Source organism: Syngnathus floridae, chromosome 17, assembly GCF_059516105.1.
Source record: "Syngnathus floridae isolate MCC-2025c chromosome 17, RoL_Sflo_1.0, whole genome shotgun sequence".
Lineage (NCBI taxonomy): Eukaryota > Metazoa > Chordata > Actinopteri > Syngnathiformes > Syngnathidae > Syngnathus > Syngnathus floridae.
Window position 1 is genome coordinate 8,881,473 of NC_142429.1, and position 23,789 is coordinate 8,905,261.

A 23,789-nucleotide genomic window follows, 5' to 3' on the forward strand; every position below is an offset into this window, starting at 1 on the left:
TTAGGCAGACAGCAGTTTATGCAGGATTATGGCTGCAACTTTGATTATCCACTGACCAGACTATAAATAGCAATGGCTGAACTATGAATATGAGGGTGTTGTTTGTTGTAGTAAAGAGGCAGAACTAGCTCTTCCCATTATTGGTAACTCATTTAGTGAATCATGAAGGCTGCAGCCTTGGGTTGAAATCTACCACGGATGACTACATAGCAAGGAAAATGACTATTAGGCCAGCTGCATGTGGACAAGTAGTTAAGATCACCGTAAGCATCTTGGTTCACATCACAGATATGTGTTAATGATAATAAAGGTTATTCTTATTTTACAGAACTGTATAGTGATGCTTACATTTTACTGGTTGGATGCAGTAAAAGAGTCCTAGGGCAGTTCAAGGTCTTGCCAATGTTTTGCTTTTACCTCTGAAACACTCAAATCACAGCTCAAACTCAAAGAAAACAAACGTTCACGTTTGCGTGAACCTGATGAAGCTGAAACAAACACTTTTAGCTTTCCTCAATATCGGGAATTGACGTTTCAGCACCGGACAGCGACACTTTCGCCTCTTCGGGGAGGGCACTCAGACAAACGCTTGTCAACGCAGACAGCATCCCCAAGCAATATAAAATCAGTCGTTGGGTGGAACTAACACAGACTGACTGTGCGACCACAAAAAGAAAAAGATAATATTGATTTTAGACTGTATGCCTCTTTCCATAGGAGCAAGTCTCAATGCAGAATCAATGCAGACATTCATAATAACTGAAAATTTCTTAACTAAGGAAGCTACAGAATTTTTACTTGCTGAGTATTCTTGTATGTCTGTCTACATGAGTTGCTGCATCATTGGTGTTCAAGTTGCTTAATAACTACCGCAACCTCAAGGTTAGCTTTTGTGTAGTCCACAAAATGGCTACATAGTTGAATTACCATCTTTCCGACATTACTCATCCAAATTTCAAAACTCCCATTGACAAAAAAAAGTCGAATTGACTTGTATGGGAAGAATCTCATTCAAACTATAATGTGGCTCAAGGTGAGTGTGTGAGATGACGGCGTTCAAATGGCAAAAGTAGGTGATAAAGTGCAAATGCAAGCTGGAACTGGGCAAAAGGCTTGTGAGGAGAAGAGGAGATAAGCATGCAGACACATACACGATGGAGATGAGTAGGAGCCAATCTTTTAAAGTCACACTTCAAAGAAAGTTTAAGCCCAAAAAAAAGAGAGCTGCTTCTTTAATGGACACTGCTGAAGTCAGCCTCATCACTTTAGCTCTGACTAGTGTCAGATATGGGGGAGCAGAGCTGCATTTTAAATCAGCACTTTGCTTGTTAGGGAGACCCGATGTCCATTACAAACACAGAACGTGTGTTTGGTTTTAATAGATTAAATCTCCCACAATGAAGTAATGAAATTAATATTGCCTGTTAAAAATAAAAGTTAAATAATTCATACAAGGACAGAGTGGCGAAGACACAATCATTCATTTTAAATGTTTGTTTTTGAAATACTACTGTATCCGGAAAAAAAAGCCACTCAAGCATTGGGAGATCAATCAAACAAGACCAGAAGCCGAGATTTGAACCTTCAAATTCATAAAATGTGCTTTCTAGTACCCTGTATACATAATTGACGCTCAAATACTGCCATCTAGCGTTCAAAAGCTAAACCGCAGTGAACAATGACCCAATTTCAAACAGTGACTCAACTACTGCAATAATATTACTTGGCCTAATAATGATAGTGATCCTTAGTTTTGCCCGGTAGTTGCATTTTAAACATTTTCAAGAACATCAAGGTTGGTTTTTTTTGTCCCTGTAATTAAATTTAGAATAAAAGGGTGATTGTTAGTTTTACCTTGCAAGACATGCTGCGCCTCTCGTCCATGTCTCCACAATGTTCATCAACCCAAAAGGCTGCTTGTCGTTTCACTTTCCATCAAAAGAAAACAATTATTATTACGATAGATCCATATAATCCACTGGCAGATTCCAAAAATGGTCCAAAGCAATTATCCGTGCATGCAGCAAAAAGTAGGCTCTTGCCCTTTCACCCCATTTGAAAAACCACTTCCACCTGTGCTGACGTGCCACACCCTCATCACATGACAAACATTCCACATAGAAATTAATTTACCAGGAAATAACCAATGCAATTAATGCTTTTTTTTTTTTTTTAGTTATCATTGGAAATATGGAAATACCAATTGACGGTTTTCTATTAATCAAACAGCATTCCATCATTATGTGTAATTGTGTGATATCATCCCATGTAAGGTGTCATATAATGACAGCTACTTTTCACATCTCTTGGAATAAAGTGTGGTTGGATTAAAAAAACAGACAAAATGTTTCATTTCACTGAAAAAAACTATTTTTTTCTTTAATCGACAGGGAACATCTTCCAGGACAGTGAGGCCGTCACACAAAAATCATCAAAGATACAATATGGAGAGTGCCTCCTCTTTCCCTTCCCTCTCTCGCTCGCTCGCTCGATCAGGGGTGGAAAAAACTTTATTGCAGACTTTCTCAAGACACCCACTCCCCTCTTTATAAGGCCTGGGGGTTAAAGGGGTGACTGGGCCAGCCACTCAAAGGGGGTGTGAGGAGGGACAAAAAGACGTCGGGGTGGTTTGTCCCATTCTGATTTCCAAAAATTTCTTTGGAATCATTCTCGTATTGAGGCTGTTAGAGCACATAAGAGCTTCGGCTAGTCCTAAGTCAAATATATATTGTATCAAGTCACCACTTTGTAAAGTTCTAATATGTGGAGAGTATGAGGAGGAGAAGCTAAAAAATATTCACCTTAACTATTAAAGAATGTTAGTTCTGAAGAACAGGACCAACAGATTTCCGTGTTTTGCTATAAAACTGTAAAATGAGGAGTTGTCCTCATACAGCAACCACCCAGTATTGCATTGGACAATAAAGAATTAGGTCTTTTTTTTTTTTGGTATGATATCAGATACCAATTAATTAGAGCCCAGTGCTTAGGTAGTCAGTCTACAAATGGAAACAGTTGAATATTCAAATATTAAAATCTCTAAAACATCCAGATAATTCTTTCCCATTCTTTTTTTTTCTTCTAAATTAGAACATGCAATAGTCCTAAACTGCTTCCTCAAAAACAGGAGTTAAATACTGAGATCCAAAGATCTGTAAATTGTAAAAAATAATAATTTACCCCCAAAAAAATGATGCAGTCACTCTACCAAACCAAGAAGTTTGCTTATGGCAAAATGTAGATTAGATCGGACTGCATTAGGTCCAACAAGACTTAAGACCTCGCATGAGCAACAATCTGTGCAAGAAGACATGAAAACAAAACAGAACATTTGGCAGAAAGTGAGCAACAAACCCGAGTCCATCGTTCAGCAACAATATCTTCATATCATATTTCAATCGTCCATGAGCCATTTATATTTTAGACCGTACATACATATAAAGAACAAACTCCAAGAACAAATAAGCCATGGTCACAGATTGACCTGCAAGACTTAAAAAATATGACTTATTCTTAATTTCCTTGTTTGAAACCACAAACTGTATTTTTTTTATGTTCAAATTCACGACTGGAGAAGAGCAATGGAACAGTAAATGAAGACTCAATGTATGACCACTGGCGGAGATAGGATTTTTTTTCCTTGGAGGGGGCATATATATGGGGGGTCTACAAAACCTAAAAAAAATTACAAAGCCCAAAAATTCTTCAGAAAATGCTGATTAAGATTCTTTTTTTTTTTTCTTTTGGTTAGCGTTGAAAATGTGGGGAAAAAAAATCCTGGAAAAATTGGAAAATACCCAAAACCCTGGTCTGGCACCTGGGGGAGGTCCAAGCACCCCCCCAGCCCCCGCTCTAGCTCCGCCACTGATCAGATCCTTTTGAAAAGATAAACAAATACAATTTCAAATTTTAAGGCATTATTTAAAATTTTTCTCATTTTCTAATTGAAGGAAATATGGGTACAAATGACACAATCCAGACATACTGTATGACGCTTGACAAATATCATGACTTGAATTAATAATTGTTTGCAAACATCTGTGTTCAACTTCATTGTTTTTTTTTTACTTACTCATTAATTTCCTTAAACAATTTATAAATATTCTTGCTTATGACTATGGACAAAATGAAATATTATACAGTATATACATATTGTGCTTTGCCATGTACTGTTTGGCTTAGGATTTTGTTCTTTTTGACTGCCCGTTTAGTTTGTGGCCATTACATCCAAAAAGCTTGGTGCAATGTGTTTTCACAAGAATTAAGCAGAACACTAAACAAAAAAAAAAAGAATGAAGATGATTTTAAAATCTATTTCCTAGCAATATGAGCATCATTGCGGCTGTGTGAGTCCTGCTCTAACATACCCCACAAACATGCTGCTTTGAAAATGCTTTGAAATATTTTGCCACACAAAAAAAAGAAGAGTTTCACCAATAAAGCATTTTCAAGTATGTGATGACAACTAAATGAAGCTCCATTCCTCATCAAATCATTCTCTCAGTCGCTCTCTTTGCTTACAATAAAACAATTGGTAGTTAAGCCTGAGCGTCTGGAGAAATTTACAGTACATTACGCTGCTACCAGCCACTCTCTGCATGCAAAAGGCCAGAAGTACCATCAACTTGCCAATCCTCATATAAAAATTCATATCATAGTTCTGACGGTATGTATAAACATGTGGTTTGATCAATGTAGTGTAGATATTTACCATATACAGATATAGTAATATTATTGCACTCTGGCTACACATCTAGTAAGTAAGTTAGTTTGGTTGTCTTTAGATGTACAGAAACACTTTATGGGGGTCACGTGATTCAGAAGGAAGGCTCAGTGATGCAACAGCTTGGATATAATTGGGACAGCAAAAGGATGAAAGGCATAGAATTATATTTTCAGTCGATTTGGTTTATTTTTGTTGATTTTCTCCCCCCAATAAGGAAATAATGTACCGTATTTTCCGCACTATAAGGCGCACCTAAAAATCTCCAATTTTCTCAAAAGCCGACAGTGCGCCTTATAATCAGGTGCGCCTTATATATGGACTAATATTGAGCCACTACAGCAGGCGTGTCCAAAGTCCGGCCTGCGGGCCAAATGTATCTATCTTATATATGGACAAAGTTTTAAAATGGGCCATTCATCGAAGGTGCGCCTTATAATCCGGTGCGACGTATAGGGCGGAAAATACGGTACACTATTTGGTTCTGCAAAACATGGAGTGTAAAACTTCTAATCAATTTGAATTGTATCACTGAGCCGACTCCTGAACGCTGCAATCAAGACACCAAATACATAAAAGACAAAACTACAGAAGACACACCACACACACATATGATTTCTCTTATTCTTAAAAATAGAAAAATAAAAATCCAATCCTCTACGTCATCCCGCCGGAGGAGAATTTTCCCTCCTTCGTTCCTGTTCCTCTCTTGAAAGGAAACGTACATTCACAATAGGATAACGGAGGAAAAAATTCAAACTTGTGTGCAAAAACACTTTCGATCTCTATAAAAATATGTGCATATGGATAGAGCTATTTTAATCTCACCAAATAATAATATTTTCTTTATTTACACTGCACAAATACACAGATAAACGTACACTACAGCTCTGTCCTGCTCCCCCTCACTGTCAAGAAAGAAGAAAAACACGGCGACGTGACAACAAGAGACGTACAAAAACGTACAAACACTCATTCGAACACACACACACACCTGCTCGGATCAATGTGATCAAGGAGCAGAGGAGGGGCAAGCAGAACTTCTGTAGAAAACCTGAAGTTGCATATCCCACAATCCCACCCCACGCTTGCACTTCATAAACCACTTCCTGTAAAAGGTCAGAGGTTGTCAGCCAGACGCTGCTTCCTGATTGGCTCGCGTGGGTGTGGACAGTGCGTCAAAAAAGAGAAAAAGAACTTTGGCTACAGAGTTAGGTGGCTTTAGTCCTTCATTGTTCGGTGCCACCGAAGTGGAGCTGGATTAATCCAGTGTCGGTAATGGGTCGGTGCCGGTGTCTGTCTGTCCGTCTCGGGACAGCGATCTGCCAAATTCATGAAAACAAAAGAAAGCATCTCTCTAAAAAAAACAAAAAAAACTCTTCCCAGTACTCCTGAGGTCAGCATGTTCTCCAGCTCGGGAGATTTTGGACCAGTGAATTCCTCTTCCTGATGTTCATTGGGCGGTCCTCCGGTTCTTTGCGGTGAATCCAGCACCGGTTCCCAGTTTGTTGTCAAAAGGTGAAGTGCACGGCGCAGGATCTGCGTCCGACAAGCATCTGGATTGTGGTTGGTCAAAAGTGAATTGGGGTAAGGGGATGCAGTCCCTTGCAAGGGCGGAGCGCCTGGCGGCGGGCGAAATGGGGCGTGTCTGTACGAAAGGTCTCGGGACGAGAGGTGCGTGAGGCTGGATGAAGATGTTGGGGCTGATTGGGATGGGGGGGTGCGTGGGGGATGATGGGAGCGGTGGAGTGTATGCGGGCGTGGAGCCCGGCGAGGGTGTGAGCGAGCGTGTGGGCGTTTGGAGTTGGACGGGCGTGAGCGCCCGATGCATGGGCGAGTGCGGCTCGACGTCTTGTCGTAAGTCGTAAGACGGCGTCCTTCGTCTCAGCATCATGCTGCAGTCGGCCAGTTTCGGGGGTGAGGGCGGGTTCTCCCTCTCTGAAGGCGGGTGGACCGATATGCAAGGGGGGCTGGTCTTTTTTTTACGGTGTCCACCTCCGACTGACTGCACCCTCATCGGGAAATTGCTCTTTCCTTTGTGGAACTCCGAGTTTTGCTCATCACCGGGGATGCCGTCTTGCGGGAGGCACACCGCGATGGAGTGGCGCCGATGTTCCTCAAGGTAACCGGCGGACAATAACGACGCCTGGGGATCCACGTTGAAGCCTTTCCTAAAGTCCCGGTCTATCGATTCCGCTCCATGCGGGCTCCTGGAGGACGGTCGGGGTAATAAAGAGGGAGGAGGCGACGAGGTGGAGTCGGTGTATGGAGAGAGGGAATGGCTTCGACCTGCTCTCGCTCCGCTCTCCTGTCCGCCTTCCAGTTCAGCAATCTGTCGGTGGCGGGCCAAGCTGGTGATGTGACACACCTCCTCGTCAGCCGGGTCAAAGAGGGAGGCGGCGGAGGGCGGTCTGGGCCGGTGGAGGCTGGCGCTGCGTAATGGGAAGCGTGGAGAGCGGGGCGGAGGGAGGAGAAGCGAGGGGGAGGACGGTGGAGGAGGGAGGGAGGTTGAGATTATAGGTGGGAGAGGAGAAGGAGATACTGGAGGGAGTGGGAATGGAGAAGGGGAGGAGGGTGGGCGGGAGAGAGTCGAGGGGGAGGAGGGAGGGAGAGGAGGCAGGGGAGATGGGGCGGGGGTACGGGGAGAATGTGATAAGGGGGATGGCAGAGGAAGATGGACAGGGGTCGCCCTCTCTTGTTGCTCACAAGTTTGGACTTCCACAGAATCCACATTAACTGAAACCTGCAAAATCAAATCCGATAATAGTTGTTAAGAGTTGACAGGTTGCTAAAAGTGTGAAGGACTGTCTCACCTGTCTGCGTAGGGGCCGAGGGGAAGGGTGCGGTGTGGGCGGGGCGATGCGAGGCAGGTTGACGGAAGGTAGCAGCCGCGGGTGAACGGGGGAAACATCAGGAACCTGCAGGAGAGTGCGACTCTCACACGGCTGTGAATGGACCGAAGTCAGAGAGCCTGAAAGTACAGATGAAGATGGTTTGGAATGGTGCACCAAATCATACATAGGGACCATCTTAACACATTTTGGCCATGTGCTAATTATATTAACAAAATGTGTCCATTAATTTAATTCCTGTATTGTTTCTGAGTCAAACTAACTGGACTCTTATGCATCCATCCATTACCTCAACCGCTTCTCCTCATGAAGGTCGTAGACATGCTGGAGCCTAACCCTGCTGACTTCGGGCAGTAGACGGGGGCACACCCTGAACTGGTCATCAGCCAATCACAGGGCACACATACAAAAACAACCAACCACACTCACAACCACACCTATACACAATTTGGTGTGGTCAATCAGCCTACCCTGCATGTTCTTGGAATGTGGGAGGAAACCAGAGGCACGGGGGGGAACATGCAAACTCCACACGGGAAGACCGGAGCCGGAATCAAACCCTGCACCTCTGAACTGTGAAGCGACATGCTAACCAGTGCGCCACTGTGCCGCCTTGGCCTCTCATTTTTTGTTGAATTTGTTATGTTTTTTCCTGTTTTCTGAAAACATAAAAAAATGACTTGGGCAATTACATTCACTAACAAGCTCTGGTGATGTTTTTTTTTTAATTTGGTAGTTTTCATAATTATGATGGCATTAGGATAGTATTAAAAGGTGATGAAGTCCCATTGGTGCAGTATTGGACCAGACTTTTTTTTTATTATTATTATTATTATGTCACAGAACACTTTACCTGAATGTTGCTCCTGAGCACTGACATCCACCTCTTCGAGGGGGTAAGGAGCACTAGCAGGTCTCACAGGTCGGAACATGTAGCTGTCGTTTGGCAGAGAGTGCATCCTGGATACGGACATCTTGTCAGAAACTTGCAGCGCATCCTCACTGCACTTCACCACTTCGTCCTTTAGAGGGCGACAGAGACCAGTTATTAAATGCATAACAGCAACTAACAGATGAGAGGCGGCTGTTACCTGGCCAGGAGATTGTGGTGGACATGGCCCAACAAAGGTCCCTGGATTTGAGCTGTGGGAAGAAATGCTCGAACTACGTTTCTTCTCCATCTCCATTTCCATGGCAATTTCTGCATCCATTTCTGCATCCTCTTTTGCATCCTATAAAAATGATTGGGAAATTTTTAAGGCCTATTAAAATAATATCAGACTGCAAACCTCCATCCATACCTTGTTGCTTTCTTCTAGATGCTTCATCAGGACGGCCACCACCACATTAACCAGCACAAACTGGGCCATGAGTACGAAGGTGACAAAATATATGGGAGAGATCAACGGCAGGTAGGAGACACAGTGAAGCTCCTCTGGAAGACATTCTCGCAATGTGTCCTGAGGAAAATAATAGTTCCACAAAAATGTTCACTTGATTCAGTGGTGAGCTGTCAAGGCCAGGAATGTATTTGCTGCTGACCTAAACACTACCAGAAGTACTGACCTACATTTAAAAAGCACAATATTTGCTCAATTTAAAGCAATTTGTATTGTTTTGTATTTTATTTGACGTTATTACGAGGTGAAGTCAGCCACTCATGCAACTTCAAGACTTCAGTGCTCCTTTCTAATCTACTGATTATTTAGTATTTGAGCACCATCTTGAAGTTGGTTCGCAATATTGCCCTTGTCTTTTAATAACATTGTCTCCCTAATATGATTGTCTGGGATAACCATCATGAATTACATTTTTTGGTGAAGTAAAAGTCAAGATGTGAAAGTGCTCAGACTGCTCAGTTCTTTATTAGTCCATAATTGGTTTTGGAGGTCATTTCTATCATGTGAGTGTGCAAGTGCGTGGAAAAATGTGTGTTCATACTTTCATAATGCCATTCCAGTTGTCTCCCGTGGATACGCGAAAAAGCGTAAGGAAGGCCATCCCAAAATTTTCAAAGGTAGCATGACGGCTCAGACCCTCACAGGGGTTGTGGTCGTTACACTCTAAGAAACACACAAGCAGAGTTTTATTCGGTAAGCGAACACAAACATGGACAGAGTGGACCTGCCAAAGTCAAATGAACCGAAAGGATGCCAAAAAAAAAAAAAAGTAAGCTCCAGCTGGCTCACACCAACAGAACCGCCTTTGGCTTATTTTAGAAGTTGCTCTCATTTAGTAATATTTTCAGTTGCAGAAATAAAAAAAAAAGAAAAATAATTAATTAATAAATAAATAAATAAATAAATAAATAAATAAATAAATAAATAAATAAATAAATAAATAAATAAATGTCTTTGAGGAGCACCCAAAAATCTTAAAAATAATTTTTGGAAACAAGAATATCAGCTCCCAATTCAGTCTTTTCGTCTGATAAAAAAAATGTATTTGATGAAAATGGTCTACAGAGAAAGCAATTTGTAAATAAATATTATTTTCTTCCAGCACAGAACAGCTTCGTTATATGATCGTGACAGAAGCAGATGGGAGTAGAGTGATGTGTTTTGACGTACCAAGCTTGCCAAAGAGCTCCACTCCCAGGGCGGCATAGATGAAGAAAAGCAGCATGAAGAGGAGACCAAGATTTCCCACCTGGAGGTAAAAGAAATGTTAGTTCCTCTTCCAACAGAGCGAGGTGGGATTAACTTTTGTAGAGGACTAAAGATTTTAGCCAATTAATTAACACTTTTTGCTCTTCATCGCAGTTCTGAGAAATTTGATACTTTATTTTAACAAGAGGTGCATACATTGATATTTCCCTATTGTAGTATCAGAATGTTTCCTGATATTTTTTTTTCTTTGTGCCTTTTTTCTGCACTCAGTAACCTCATCTGCACGTGACATTTAGAAAACGGCTGAGCAATCGAGTCAGTAACATCATACACTTTAAAGCTGCTGCCCAAACCGGGCATGAAATCCTCTCGGATGGCCATAAATAGAATAAAAATAAATTACCTACCTGTGGCAGAGCTTGCATGACAGTGTCCAGTAGAGATCTCATGCCTGTGGCCATCTTAAGGAGTTTAAGTACTGAGAAAAGAACAGTGGAGATGCCTTCAACAGTGCACTTCACACTGGTGAAAGATTTCTCAATTCACAAAGGAAAACATAATTATTTCTGTTGCCGATCTAGCTGGGTACAGCATTTATTTTGAATAAACAGAAAAAGCTACACAAAGAAAAATTTTTTAAAATAGTTCTTCTGCAATCTGTTGAAAAACTGACCTGTCACCACTGGCGGAACTAAGGGGGGGCACAGGGGCACCCCACACCCTGAAATATACTTGGACCTCTCAGGTGCCAGACCTTGACTTTCAAGTATTTTAAAAATAAAATAAAATAGCTTTTCCAGTTCCTGTCACTATACATATGTATAGTATATAGCAGATTAGTTTTCGTTCCATTATTTCCTGGAGGAACAACTGTGTCAAAATCCAAACAGTTGCTGCTGTGTGTGCGCGTCTACCTCGTGCTATCCTGAGCACTCTCATAATTCGGATGATGGTAGGATTTATAGGAAGCGATGCACTCATTTTCAGCTCCTCCAGGATGATGCCCATGATGGATAAAGCCACAATAGCAATATCCAGCTGGTTCCACCTAAAATGACAAAATTACACTATTCCATATCTCTGGCATGGATTAGGAAGTAAATAAAAAAATGCTGTCATTTATCAATTTGTTGTTACCTGTCTTTGAAAAATCGGTGTATCCCAAACGCCATAAGTTTAAGAAGGGCCTCGATGATGAAGATGCAGGTAAACAGGTAGTTACAGTACTTCAAAACCACCACCAAATACTGGACACACAGATAAACAATCATCTCGCGACAATTTGCAATGGAACAGAAAACTATGAATTTAAATTGGATTCTTCACATATCGCCTGGAATGATTGTGTAAACATGAGGCGGGCTTACCTGGGGTTGATTGTAGTGCTCGATACTCATGGTGAACACATTGACGCATATGATGAAGGTAATAAAGAGGTCCAGGTAGTTACTGGTGCACAGTCTATGGATAGTCAAACGCTGGATGGAGTAATCCGCATAGTAGGGCCTTTGTTTGGCTTCTGGTGAAAAGGAACAGACACAAAGAGTGACACACTAAAAATAAAAATGTGAGAGGGAATCAAATGTGTGTTGATGGTTTGAATCTTTCATATGATGATCACGGTGGTGTGCACTGAGAGCTGCAGGGAAAAGGACAGAAAGCATCACAGTCTTCTGCAATACAGTCAAGTCCAGTTCATTAGTTACATTTACATAAGAAAATAAAATAAAACCCCCAAAAAAAAGTCATTTTTACCCCTACAGTCAGTCAGTGCACACCTCGAATATAGGAATTTTAAAAATGGTTTAGATCAGCAATTATTAATGGCTTTGAACTACAGAAGTCAATGAACTGTTTTAATCAAAGTTACCCAGATTGAGTAACTTGGATCTAGTTTGGATTGCGCAATGACATGTCCATATGAATGATATGAGATATTTCCAACGTGCTTACATGCCTTTGAGTTAAAACAAATATAACTGAGGAGGCTCATGATGGGCTGGTTCAACAACACAGTTTTTTTTTTCTCCATCATCTCCACTTCTTTTTTTGTCATGTGGGGATATTCAAATTGCTTAGTTAGGAAATTTTTGGATCAGGACTGTGAAGTTGAAGACCCAGCAGCCACATTTGAATTGCCGACACTCAGCAGTCTATTTTTTTTTTGACAAAAACATTTGATGAATTGATCACACCAAATACTGCCTTTGTGTGGCATAACGAAATTGACCTCTTTTCATTTTGACTTAACGTATCAGGAGAGTATTTTTTTTGCAGTAGGTGGTGTGTTTGAGATCTTCTTGATTTGCACATTCATATATGTTCTCATGACACTATATAGCAGTGACAGCATCTGCTATCTTTCTGAGTCTGCCAGTCAAAGCATGTTTACCAGGAAATGTCCTACCCGAATGACGAGATGCCTCTGGCTCCCTCAAAGAAGGACGAGGGGACATTGCCATTTGACCGAACTGAATTTCACAACACGCTAACAAGCAAAGTAGGCGCCCGGATTGTTAACACATGCAGGGAAAGCTCACTATAAAAAAAAAAAAAACATTGGAATAGATTGAACATTTTGGGTTGGCAATTTGGTGTGCTGTTTTGGTTTTCTAAGTTTTGGCATGCACGTGTTATCATAATGGATGATTGGAATGCAAGATTGGATTTCCTGTGATTTTGCATGCAGGGCAGCAGTCATGCAATGACATGCGACAGAGTGGTGAAGCCCACAAATTGTCAGTAACCACTGTTAGTGTGAGCTTGCCAGTCTGTAAAACTCAACGGACGTCTGAAATTTCCCTTCATTTCGTTTTTTTTTTTTATTATTATCAGGCTCTGAAAGCAGGCAGTGCTCAGAAAAATAGACTACCGACCAGCCCCTTCCTTCTCCTTACTCCTGCGCTTTTTTTCTATGATTTTGAGCCTCTTCTCTTCCCGTAAACGGGCCTCCTCTTCTTCCTGGTCCTGTCGGCACTTGTGGAAATTCTCCACCACCACGCCCACGAACATGTTGAGGACAAAAAAGCTGACGATGAGCAGAAAGGAGATGAAGTAGATCAGCATCCATGGGTTGTGGTTCCTCACAGGCTGAAAAGACAAGAGAATCAAGTTGAAATAGAATTGGTTGATTCCAGTGGTTTTGTCACAGTAAAAAAAAAAAAGACCAAAAATAACAATTTCATTTAATTTAATTTAATAAAAAATATTATTATTTATGATTAATTATTTTGTGCCTGTTGAAAGAAATAGCATCATTTTCGTAGGATTAAATCGTACTCAACTCGACTTTATTTAGAGAGAATTTTAAAAATAACTCTTCTTCAAAATCATAAAATGGTTGCCATAGATAATATTCTGAGTCATCACTTTACCTGTTGGTCCACTCCTACCGCGTCCAGGCCGTCATACATAATATTGACCCAGCCGTCTTTACATGACAGGACAAACAAAGACATCAAAGCCTGGAGTGGAAAAAAAAATTGAAGGTCAACACACTGGAGCCCCCTTGTCCGCCTTTCATAAAACCCTGTGTTGATATTTATTTGCCAACTTCAAAGGTTTCTCTGAAACCACTTGCAGTATTTTTTATTTTTTTTTAAAGCCAGGCATTAACGGTCATTCTGTATTTTTTTTCTCGTCATACCTGAATCAGGTTGTCAAAGTTGTACTTCCTTCGTTTCCAGCTGTAGTTGGCTTGCAGGCAGTCGGATTTATTGGTGATGTTTTTGGTGTTAAGACCTTCACAGTGGAAGAATTTCCCTTTGAAAAGCTAGAGAATACACCAAGAAGGTTTTTTTAATTAATTTTCCATCCGACTATTCATTTCAAGAACATCAGGTTGTCCAAATTATAATTTTAATTGTGTAGATTTACAAATGATTTAAAACTACCTGCACTCCCAAGATGCCAAACACAATGAAGAAAGCGCAGCAGATCAGGACAATGTTGCCGATAGGCCGAAGAGAAGTGATGAGGGTCTCCACAACTAATTTTAATCCTGGTGCCCGACTGATCACTCTGAAATACACAAAAAAATAAAAGCCAAACATTTTTGGTGTGACTTAAAAAAGCTACTTCACACAATACAAAATAAAAACCTCTGTGGCTCATATTATTGCATATTACATTATTTATTCATTGCTGGTATACAACTACTATTATTTAATTCTGTGAATGTATGTCAAAGAATTACATTGCAAAGTAATGAGGTTGGTATATGTATTAAATATTTAGGATTTTTACAGTAAGAAGAATACGTCAAACTTTATGACCAACAATAATAATGATTGCATATACTTGGGTTGCCTTTAAGGACATATCGGATTTTACAAATGCATCAATGGTTATGATGTACCTGAGTGGGCGCAATGTGCGTAGCAAGCGTAAAACTCGGAGGATGCCCAGGATCCGGTTGCCACCAGAATATGCCAGAGAGACCAGAATGTCGACGAGAGACACAAACACCAACATACCATCCAGAATGTTCCAACTGGACTGAAGGTAGGTCTGCTTCCCAAAACAGAACCCGAGCGCTACCACCTGACAGAAGCACACAACATCACAAAATCAACAAAAAAAAATTGCCATACCAATATTAATAGAATTGAATATTAAAACTATGTTAAGTCAAGTTAAAAAAAATGTTTTTTATTTTAAATAAAAATAAGTGGTTAATTAATATCTTGGGTAATTTTAAAAAAAATCCAAAAAATGTCCAGAAATATAAAATAAATTTTTCAATGTGACTGTGCCAACACCATTCTTCAAAGTATGGCTAAACAAACACTGATATTACCTTGATGGTCATTTCTGCTAGGAAGATCACAGTGAAAACATAGTTGGACACTTTGAGAAACATCCGTTCCTAAAGGTGAAGAAAGATTACGATTATTATGGATTCAGGATGCAATGCATTAAACTATCAGATAAAAAAACATTTGGGCTATCACATTTTTCACCAAGCAAAAATATGAATACCAGATTTGTATTTGTAGTCCTCACTCCAGTACAGATTTCATTATTTGCTTTTGTGCTTTTATAACAATTTTACAGTCAACATGAAACAGATTCCATCATTCCATCTTACATTGCTGTGTGGCTGTATATTAGGTCTTTCCAGAGCAATAGTGATGCAGTTGAGGAAGATGAAAACCAGAACCACATGGTCAAACATTTTGTGAGAGATCACACTTTGGCACCACACACGAAATCTAAACAGACAGACAAATAAAGCAAACAATTTCAAGCAAATGAATAGGAGACACGTTGAACAGTAAAAAGAAGAAAAACAGACTCACGAGTTCTCCGGCGAAAACAAGTACAACGTCCATTCTTCGTGTTCTTTGCACCAGCGAGGTTTCATGTTGATGAATTCTTTCTTGATCATGCAGCAAAAGGAAGGCTGTAGGAGTCAGAGGTTACATGTCAACATCAGCTTGCTATTCAACACACATCCAAGTGAATACATTACCGTATTTTCCGCACTATAAGGCGCACGTAAAAACCTCCAATTTTCTCAAAAGCCAACAGTGCGCCTTATATATGGACCAATATTGAGCCACTATAGCAGGCGTGTCCAAAGTCCGGCCCGCGGGCCAAATGTATATATCTTATATATGGAAAAAGTTTTAAAATGGGCCATTCATTGAAGGTGCGCCTTATAATCCGGTGCGCCTTATAGTGCGGAAAATACGATAACTTCACCAAGCAGAACCGTCTTGTGGCATCTTGGAACTAATAAACTGTGTTAAAGTCAATTAAGATGCTTCATTTAGACAAAAGTAGAACTTTGCTGCCATGTTGTATCACCATGATACTGATTGATGAAGAGAGCTGAAGAGTCTCATTCAGGCAAAAGTAGTACTTTGCAGCCACCTTGCAACAGCAATAGATATTCTAAAATTTCTGCTAATCGAGGCTAAGGTTTGGTCACACTGAACAAATCCAGAACCTGTAGCAACTTACCTCATAATCAGTGTCGTCTTCAGGCAAGGAGTCTTCTTTGGCGTGAATGTTCACATTAGAATTATGAGTCATGTTCCCGCCATTACAGTCACCATATTGAACCCCGACGGCCGGGCAGAGAGTGGACGCCTGTAGCAGTTCCAATGGATCCGGCTGGATCCTGTTATCGTACCCGCCAGCTTCACCATTGTCATCCACACCCTCTTCCTCCTCTCCTCTCTCTCCGGACAATAGACTCTCTCGTTCTCCGCTAGTGTCTCGCCTTTTGAGGCTCGGTGCTCTTCCCAGGCTATTCCAGCTGGAGCGACGGCTCCCCCATGAGCTGGATCCACGAGGAAGGAGAGGGGAACGGCGTGCTGGACTGAAATGGCTCTGGAGGAATTACAGGAATAACGACGACTCAGATAAAATAATTCATCGGGTGTCCTAAACCAATCCCTGGTTTGAAGCTCACCAAAGATCTCTGATCACACGTTAAAGCATCCATGGAGGTGGCACTTCCACGACGAGACTCTTGGTGGATGTTTTCAGGTGATCCGACTTCTCCATGTTGCAGAACTCCTTCTGCAGCCATGACGTCATCCTCCAGGTAGGACTCCAAGCCTAAAGAGCTTTTCGGAGTAGGCATGGGTGTGGCGGCTGTTCGCATAATTATGGGAGGAGCCATCGAACCGCGTGGGTCGGTATGACCGTTGGCCGTCATCATCAGCGTGTACATTTTCAGTTCTGTAGAAGGAACAGGTGAGATTTTTCTTTCAGATGCAATAATGCGGCTTTTTGTCATCAGGTGAGATGAATATGAAAGGCAACATTTCAATTACCCGTGTCTCGGAGTTGCTCTACTTTCTCATCCTCTTCAAAGTTGTCAGATTTTTTGTCATCATCTGACTCGGAGCGATTTGCATCACCCTAAGACACACATTGTATTTAAATTCAATATAAGCCGTTCTCTCTTTGTATTTTTATTTTTTTTAAACAACTGTTAATGTCAAGAGGACAAATGAATTGCTTTTCAGATTCAAAGCGCTTCGGTTGAGCTTCAGGGGTACGCAATGTAACCAGGGTGGAAGGGGAAGGATTGATTTCCAAATTGATTCGAGTTTGCAGGACCGCTCGACAGTAATCTTCCTCCTTTTGCCCCCTTTTAAAAACAGTGATCCCTCACTTCATGTGACATTTCTATAATTGAGAGGCTGCACCTGTGGCCCCGCCATGGCTCAACTGGGAGTTTATTAACAGCAAGACGAGGCCATTACACTGCACACCGCTGAGAGAAAAAAAAAAGAGTTGTTGTTCCGAAGAGAACATAAATCTATTCTCTCTTGTCTCGCCCAATGCTACCATAATAAACCCACTTTGGCTGAGCAATTGTCTGTTGTGTTGAGAAAAAATGGTTAGCCCGATTCCAATAGGGCGGATCTTATGTATTTTAAAACAGTAAATGAAAAATAAGAAATAAGTAAGAAGTAAGAAGAAATAAGAAATAAAAAAATGAAAAGTAGAAAAATATAGAAAAATTGGAAAATTGGAAAATAGGAATATAGAAAATGAAAAATGAAAATAAAAATTAAAATTAAAATTAAAAATCAAAACAATAATGCTACTCACCTCAGCCTGAAAGCCTTCAACCAAGATGGCCACCAGCAAGTTGAAAAGCACGTAGTTCCCAAATGTCATCAGTGCAACAAAGTAAAGAGCCGCCCATGGGGTGGTGGAGGCCATGCCGTTATACAACACCATGTTCCAGTCCTCCTGGGTTAAAATCTGCACGTTCAAGAAAAACTCATTCAGACCTATTATGTCACAAATCTGTGAAACAAAAGACCCTAACTGCAAAGTTTTGAGGGATTTAAAAAACAAAATGAGAGAAAAAATACTGTAAAAATAAAGACTTGGGAACTTTGCCACTTTTTCAGTACTCAAGGGATCTTCCTGTTGAGAAGAGCTACTTTTACTGCCGACACGCAGCAGTACTTCAACTTTTCCCACAAGGGATTACTGTAAGATGACAAGCAAGGTCTAGCGAGCGAGTGTGCATGTGTAGCGTGCGTGTTTACGCGCAGTAGCTTTTAAACCAATGCCGGAGATGAAAGCATTTAAAAGTAGGACAGTGTTCATGATGCAGCATGAAAGCTGGCTGCCCACTCAAAGCCCGTGGCAGGGCGCTATTTCACTGCAGTTAGCTTGGCGTGTGTTTGAATGTCTGTTAGTGTTTCGGCTACTAAAGTACAGTACGAGAATATAGTTCTCCTGCACATGACAGTCACGTCTGCATAAATGCTTCTCTGTGTTAAGCCTGAGAAGTAGAAAAATATCTCCACAAAATAAGATAAGAGTGGTGGGTGCACCTAAGAACAATGTACTTGTCAGCCTTTGATTAATGAGAAGAGCTTGGCGAAGAAGCTGAGGATGCATCTTATTTATATATAGATAGATATATGTGAGCACATAGACACAATACTTAAGTTTCACATTCCCAGTTTGGATGGCATGTTGACTTTTGAGAAGATTCAAAATGAGTTATGTTATTTCTTTGCCAAGAGCGCTGTAAAAATAGCATGACACTCAAAGTGCCTTAAATGGTTCCAGAGAGAACACACAAGTAGGATGTTTGGATGTTATGTCATTAAAATTCAGTATCTACAATCTCTGGCTGTACAGTAGGTACAGAGTTTTATCTGATGGTAGATATACACAGTACAATAAATGCTTCTGTCTGTGCAACGTTTTAGTATGTGGTGCAGCATATTTCTGGTATATTGGATACCTCATTGCAAATAGATGATCCTTTTATTATTATTATTATTATTATTATGATGATGATGATGATTATTATTATTATTATTATTATTATCATTAATTTAATTTAATTTAATTTAATTTAATTTAATTTAATTTATTTAATTTAATTCTTATTGTTGTCATTGCTTACACTTACCTGAAATACGGTAACAATTGCCCACAACAGAGTGTCAAAGTTCTTGCGATCAGGAATGGTGTCGCCATCATCTGTCTGAAGGCTGAATTTGCAACCAAACAGATGCATACCTAGTATGCTGCAGAGATAGATGTCATCAGCACAGATGTATTGTTTTTATTGATTTCAATGAATATTTTTTCTTTATGAATTATTACCTACCTAAATGTGAAGATGAAGAGCATCAATAGCATGCAGAAGGTTGCTACATTATCCATCGTCTTCATCAGGACTACAAGTTGTCTCCTCAATGCAGGAAGGAAGCGAACCAACTTGAGAACTCGAAGCAGGCGGAAAGTACGCAGGACTGATAACCCGCCGCCCGCTTGAGCAATTATCTCCCACACGCTGAGAAGGAGAGGACATTTGTACATATTATAAATGGCAAAAAAATATATATATTTTATCGTTTGTCTACAATCTTCTGATGCTTCTGCCCAAAAATTGCAAATTGAAAATGTACCTGATGATAACAATGATGCTGTCAAATATATTATACGGATTTCGGATGTATCCAAAGGGGCCAAAAGCCAAAATCATGAATCCCATTTCCAAAACAAACATGCTGGTGAAGACAATGTTGCTGATCTCGAGCACATCCGTCAACTCCTTCGGCTGCGGGAATGAGAAAATAAAAAATAGGTTAAGGATGACTGTCCAATCTACATGTTTTTTTTTTAAGGTGATTCTAAATTTTTTTTTTTTTTTTTTTTAAAGTCATTGAAATATTGAACAAACCATCCATGATAAAAAAACACTTTATAGGTGCTTGCCAGGTTGGTGTGTTCACATTGACTTTAACTGACAAGCCGTAACAAAAGGCTTTCAATCTTCAGCGACGATGATTTAAGAGCTAGCGTGGTACTTTAACAGTCGACTATAGCGCGTCGTTTATCATTTTCCACAAATTGCAGTGCAATCATTTCTATTTAACTATCCACAAGCTCTCGAGTCTCCATGATTTCTATCATTTGTATTATTTACAGGGATTTATCTGAGTGCGATCATCATATAAATGATAATTGGCACACCATGACAGTAAGCCAATTGACTAACAAATACAATCGTCCATTTTCTGACCCCTATCCAACATACTTTAAATACCCTACAAACTTAAACATCCTGATTTTTGTTTAGGTCTCGTCTCGCCTTTTGTCTCGTTTCCAACATTCCTACAGCTCTGCTCACAAGTATGCGCTCATAAAAGGAATAATGAAGGAGTAGAACACTTATGCAACATCTAAGCTTGCTAATGTCGCTAACAGGAGCTTAGGCAGAGACACAATTACGAGCAAACACGTTCTCTGGAGACATTCAGGGAGAGATTGGGAACACAAAGGACAACCAGACATTTTTGATTACACAAGACAAAATTCAGTTGGGTTGTCATGTAAACCAAATTGCCGAAAGCGCTCGTACCTGCTCATGGTATTCTATCCCCATACTGAGAGTATTGACGAGGATGGCAATCATGATTCCTCGGTTGAAGTACTTGCTCTCCACTATTTTCTTCAGTTTCTCCTTGAACTTCATCCACGCCCGAAGTGCTCTGTTCTTGAACTCCGGAGGCCCGGGTCGTCTGCCCCGACCTCTGCAGCATCTCAGATCTCCTCCCTAAAAGTGGATAATTTCAGAGAAAGGAACTAATCAACCGTGTTCGCCATCTGTAGTCACCTGGGGGTAGTCGTGGAGTCCATCGGGTTCTCCCTTGCAATCCGAGTCGCCCAACTGCAGTTCCAAGGTCTCCAGACTGCGTGCACAGAGAGGGCAGCTCAGAAGTTCCAGGAGGAGAGGACTGGGAATCACCCCTGCCAGCTGGTACAGCAAACTCTGGTGACCTGAGAGAGGGGTCACATGTTGCATGAGGTTTCGCTCTGATTGAAATTTTTGCAATGATCAGTCATATAATGATATCGGCCTTTCACTTCTGAAGTCCAATGTTGAAAGCCAGTGTCTTAAATTTTTTATTACTATTTGAGCAGCAGCCAAAAGTGTCACGATTAAGGTGTGGGTATGAATAAATGCACTTTGAGCCACCCGAGGATTCATAGCTCCGGCATGACAACGATGACTCGACCCCGTTGGAAAGGAAATTGCTGTCTGGGAGCTTCAGACCACAGTCTCACGGCGGTGGAAGATAAGGTTGGCATTTTGGATATGAACTGACTTCATCAACGAGAAACTGATGTGATGCCAAGGTGCTTCCGCTAGAATATATTTTAAGTTAAATGAATTTAACGATAACTGTGAGTGTGTATCTGTTTACCGTGTTGTCCGACAAGCTGGTAGAGTTTGTTGAGTTTTTCCGTTTGTTCGGTTGTCGAGTGGTTTGGCGGGTGCTGATCTGGACCGCCTCCACCTTGCTGGGCGTGAGGCGGCGGTGTCTTGCTGCTGTAGCTACACACAAATGATGGCAGAATAGTCGGGTAGTTCATCCCTCCGTTGACTCTCCTGAGCGTGGTCCCCATGCCTTGGGTGACAGCCAACTGATTCCCGCCACTGCTATTTCCATTCCGACTTCCTTTACTAACAGGAAGGGACTTCATCTCCAGTTCTGTGGCTCCTCCTTTTTCGGCTAAATGTTCCGTGGTCTCCACGCTGCTCGTGTGCTGCCCCCCGTTGGGTTGAGAACAGTGCTGGTGCTGATGGTGCTGCAGCAGGTTGTGTATCGGCCTCAACCACAAAGCGCTACTCGGAGCCGGGGCCCTGCCAGAGCCGTGACCGTGTGCGTTACCAGCGCTATTGCCGCCGCCCCCATTGCCGTTAGGATTCACCTTTTTACGTCGTTTACTGGTAAAGAAACAAAAAACATTTGTTTTGGAAGTTCTGGAACACAACATTACATTCCGTATCTGACCTGTGCCATCCAGAGTATATCCTCTGCAGTCTGCGTGACAACTTGCGGTAAAGGTGGCTAATGTAGCGTAGCATCTCTTCATAGCATGAACCCGGTTCAGTGTAACTGGCAAGCGTGGAATCATTGGACATGAAGCGAGCACGCTGTTCCCGCATGAGAGCGTTCTCCCGTTGCTTTGTCTCGGAGAACTGGGTGGCGATGACCACGAGGCACAAGTTGATCATGAAGAAAGATCCCACCTAATTGGGGAGGTGAAGATAAAGAAGAACCTTGATAATAAAGTCGATAAAGACATATTTCACTCCCTGTGGATTATGAAAAGAATGTTTTTATTAACCTTTTACAACTGATACCAGGGCTTCATTTAATTAACATTCAGGGAGCTTAGCTAAACAATAACGATAATAAAACTGACAACTTATCAACCTCGGAAATGAGGATACGTCTTGAACGGGAAGTTAATCAATCAAAATGCTTATTTAACAGATCAAAACTAGGACAAAGAAATGTTTCATGCGTTCTCTGTATTTTCTATAATTTATCATCAGCATCCCTAACACAGCCTATTTTCTTGCCCCCAATTTTCCCCAACTATTCTCCAAATGCATAATGAGCACTTTGACATCAAACGACAGGCAGACAAGCAAGCTCATAGAAGCGGCGCAAAATATCGCTTAAGCTAGGATCTTTGAAAACCTACACAAAAGCATGATAAGGGAAATTATACATGATAGAATAGCACATGATACAGTAGGGGAGAAGCTGTGCTCAAAGCAGCGCTTAGAAAGGTTATTTGGGGTTTTAGAAAGAAAAAGTGAACCGCTAGTACACAAGCACATCTTCCGGGAGCAACATTTTAAACATATGCAAATTGGCTGAGAACTAAAAACCCCAATAATGCCGACAATACAGAGCCAAGTCAAATGAATGCTATTAAAGAATTGCAGGAGTACTTTTGTAAGTGCTGAGTTCGGTGTTTGTGTTATTCAAGCTCCGAGTTCAGTTAAGGATTTGTTCTTACAACCGTAATTCTAAAGTCATGACTCATATCGTGGTGTTTTTGTTTAACCCTGTCAGTGTAAGAAAAAAAAAGGAATGGAATTAGAATCGGTCTTGGTTACAGGTAAAAGCGAGACTTGCTTGCAGTTGCACAATTATTGAATGAGAGTCGGCTGTGCTCATACCCACAACGGCGCAGAATGCCCTTTTCTTCCTTTTATATAGCTCTTCAAAAATACCAAAAACCTAGTGTAGCTCTCTCCTGAGCAGATTTATACTCCCCCTCTCTTGGGTTGGATACCAAAATGGAGCAACAGATCCAGCCAGGATCAAACTAAACAACTTGAGGCTTTCCAAAAGGCAACACATTCAAAAATACTTCCGTCAGCTCTGCTATGGCAAAATTGTGACCAAACAACACATTTCAAGATACATGAAGTATTTTTTAAAGAAAGTGGTTACTTACAATAATGAGAAGTATAAAATATATAAAATTGTAGAATGAATGAGCATCCATGACATAATACATGATATCCACCCATCCTTCCAGTGTGATGACCTGGTTGAGAAAGAGAGAAGTAAGAGAGGAGCAGTCATTAACATGAATATACACAAACGCACCTTAAATGTGCATTGGATGCATTATTTCGGCTTGTTTTGTGTGTTACAAATAAACCACGTGTGTATTTGTGTGTACATATTTGTGTGCATACATCAAAAGGACTGACACAGCTCCTCGGTGGAGTCGGCGTACTAATGAGTATTTGGGATGCTGACACTTGAAATCATCGGCTGAGCTCAGCCG

General features: G+C 41.0%; 2 protein-coding genes across 6 annotated transcripts in view; both read right to left on the reverse strand.

The window, feature by feature from the left end:
- Positions 1 to 2,212, reverse strand: part of grin2aa (glutamate receptor, ionotropic, N-methyl D-aspartate 2A, a) — a 69,852-nt gene extending 67,640 nt beyond the window's left edge. Inside the window, exon 1 of the mRNA XM_088358287.1 lies at positions 1,855 to 2,212. The gene's annotated coding sequence lies outside the window, so the exon portion shown is untranslated. The remainder of the gene's footprint in view (positions 1 to 1,854) is intronic.
- A 135-nt stretch (positions 2,213 to 2,347) lies between these two features.
- The window catches only part of cacna1ha (calcium voltage-gated channel subunit alpha1 Ha), a 62,536-nt gene continuing 41,094 nt past the window's right edge, over positions 2,348 to 23,789 (reverse strand). For 4 of the 5 annotated variants that reach the window (XM_088358285.1, XM_088358282.1, XM_088358286.1 and 1 more), the window contains 31 exons: positions 23,451 to 23,543; positions 21,986 to 22,224; positions 21,395 to 21,918; positions 20,803 to 20,966; positions 20,548 to 20,742; positions 19,592 to 19,743; positions 19,291 to 19,476; positions 19,090 to 19,207; positions 17,760 to 17,915; positions 16,973 to 17,060; positions 16,606 to 16,877; positions 16,152 to 16,523; positions 15,485 to 15,588; positions 15,274 to 15,397; positions 14,983 to 15,051; positions 14,542 to 14,726; positions 14,078 to 14,204; positions 13,831 to 13,956; positions 13,559 to 13,648; positions 13,082 to 13,274; positions 11,552 to 11,703; positions 11,322 to 11,431; positions 11,099 to 11,232; positions 10,592 to 10,662; positions 10,146 to 10,224; positions 9,517 to 9,638; positions 8,877 to 9,035; positions 8,667 to 8,807; positions 8,429 to 8,597; positions 7,537 to 7,694; positions 2,348 to 7,466 (listed from right to left, as the gene is read on the reverse strand). In XM_088358285.1, the coding sequence (XP_088214411.1) occupies positions 6,177 to 7,466; positions 7,537 to 7,694; positions 8,429 to 8,597; positions 8,667 to 8,807; positions 8,877 to 9,035; positions 9,517 to 9,638; positions 10,146 to 10,224; positions 10,592 to 10,662; positions 11,099 to 11,232; positions 11,322 to 11,431; positions 11,552 to 11,703; positions 13,082 to 13,274; positions 13,559 to 13,648; positions 13,831 to 13,956; positions 14,078 to 14,204; positions 14,542 to 14,726; positions 14,983 to 15,051; positions 15,274 to 15,397; positions 15,485 to 15,588; positions 16,152 to 16,523; positions 16,606 to 16,877; positions 16,973 to 17,060; positions 17,760 to 17,915; positions 19,090 to 19,207; positions 19,291 to 19,476; positions 19,592 to 19,743; positions 20,548 to 20,742; positions 20,803 to 20,966; positions 21,395 to 21,918; positions 21,986 to 22,224; positions 23,451 to 23,543 (6,162 nt within the window). In that variant the 3' untranslated portion in view covers positions 2,348 to 6,176. Of the gene's footprint in view, positions 7,467 to 7,536; positions 7,695 to 7,864; positions 7,951 to 8,045; positions 8,235 to 8,428; positions 8,598 to 8,666; positions 8,808 to 8,876; positions 9,036 to 9,516; positions 9,639 to 10,145; positions 10,225 to 10,591; positions 10,663 to 11,098; positions 11,233 to 11,321; positions 11,432 to 11,551; positions 11,704 to 13,081; positions 13,275 to 13,558; positions 13,649 to 13,830; positions 13,957 to 14,077; positions 14,205 to 14,541; positions 14,727 to 14,982; positions 15,052 to 15,273; positions 15,398 to 15,484; positions 15,589 to 16,151; positions 16,524 to 16,605; positions 16,878 to 16,972; positions 17,061 to 17,759; positions 17,916 to 19,089; positions 19,208 to 19,290; positions 19,477 to 19,591; positions 19,744 to 20,547; positions 20,743 to 20,802; positions 20,967 to 21,394; positions 21,919 to 21,985; positions 22,225 to 23,450; positions 23,544 to 23,789 lie in introns of those variants that run through there. The other variant, XR_015853448.1, reaches the window with a different exon arrangement.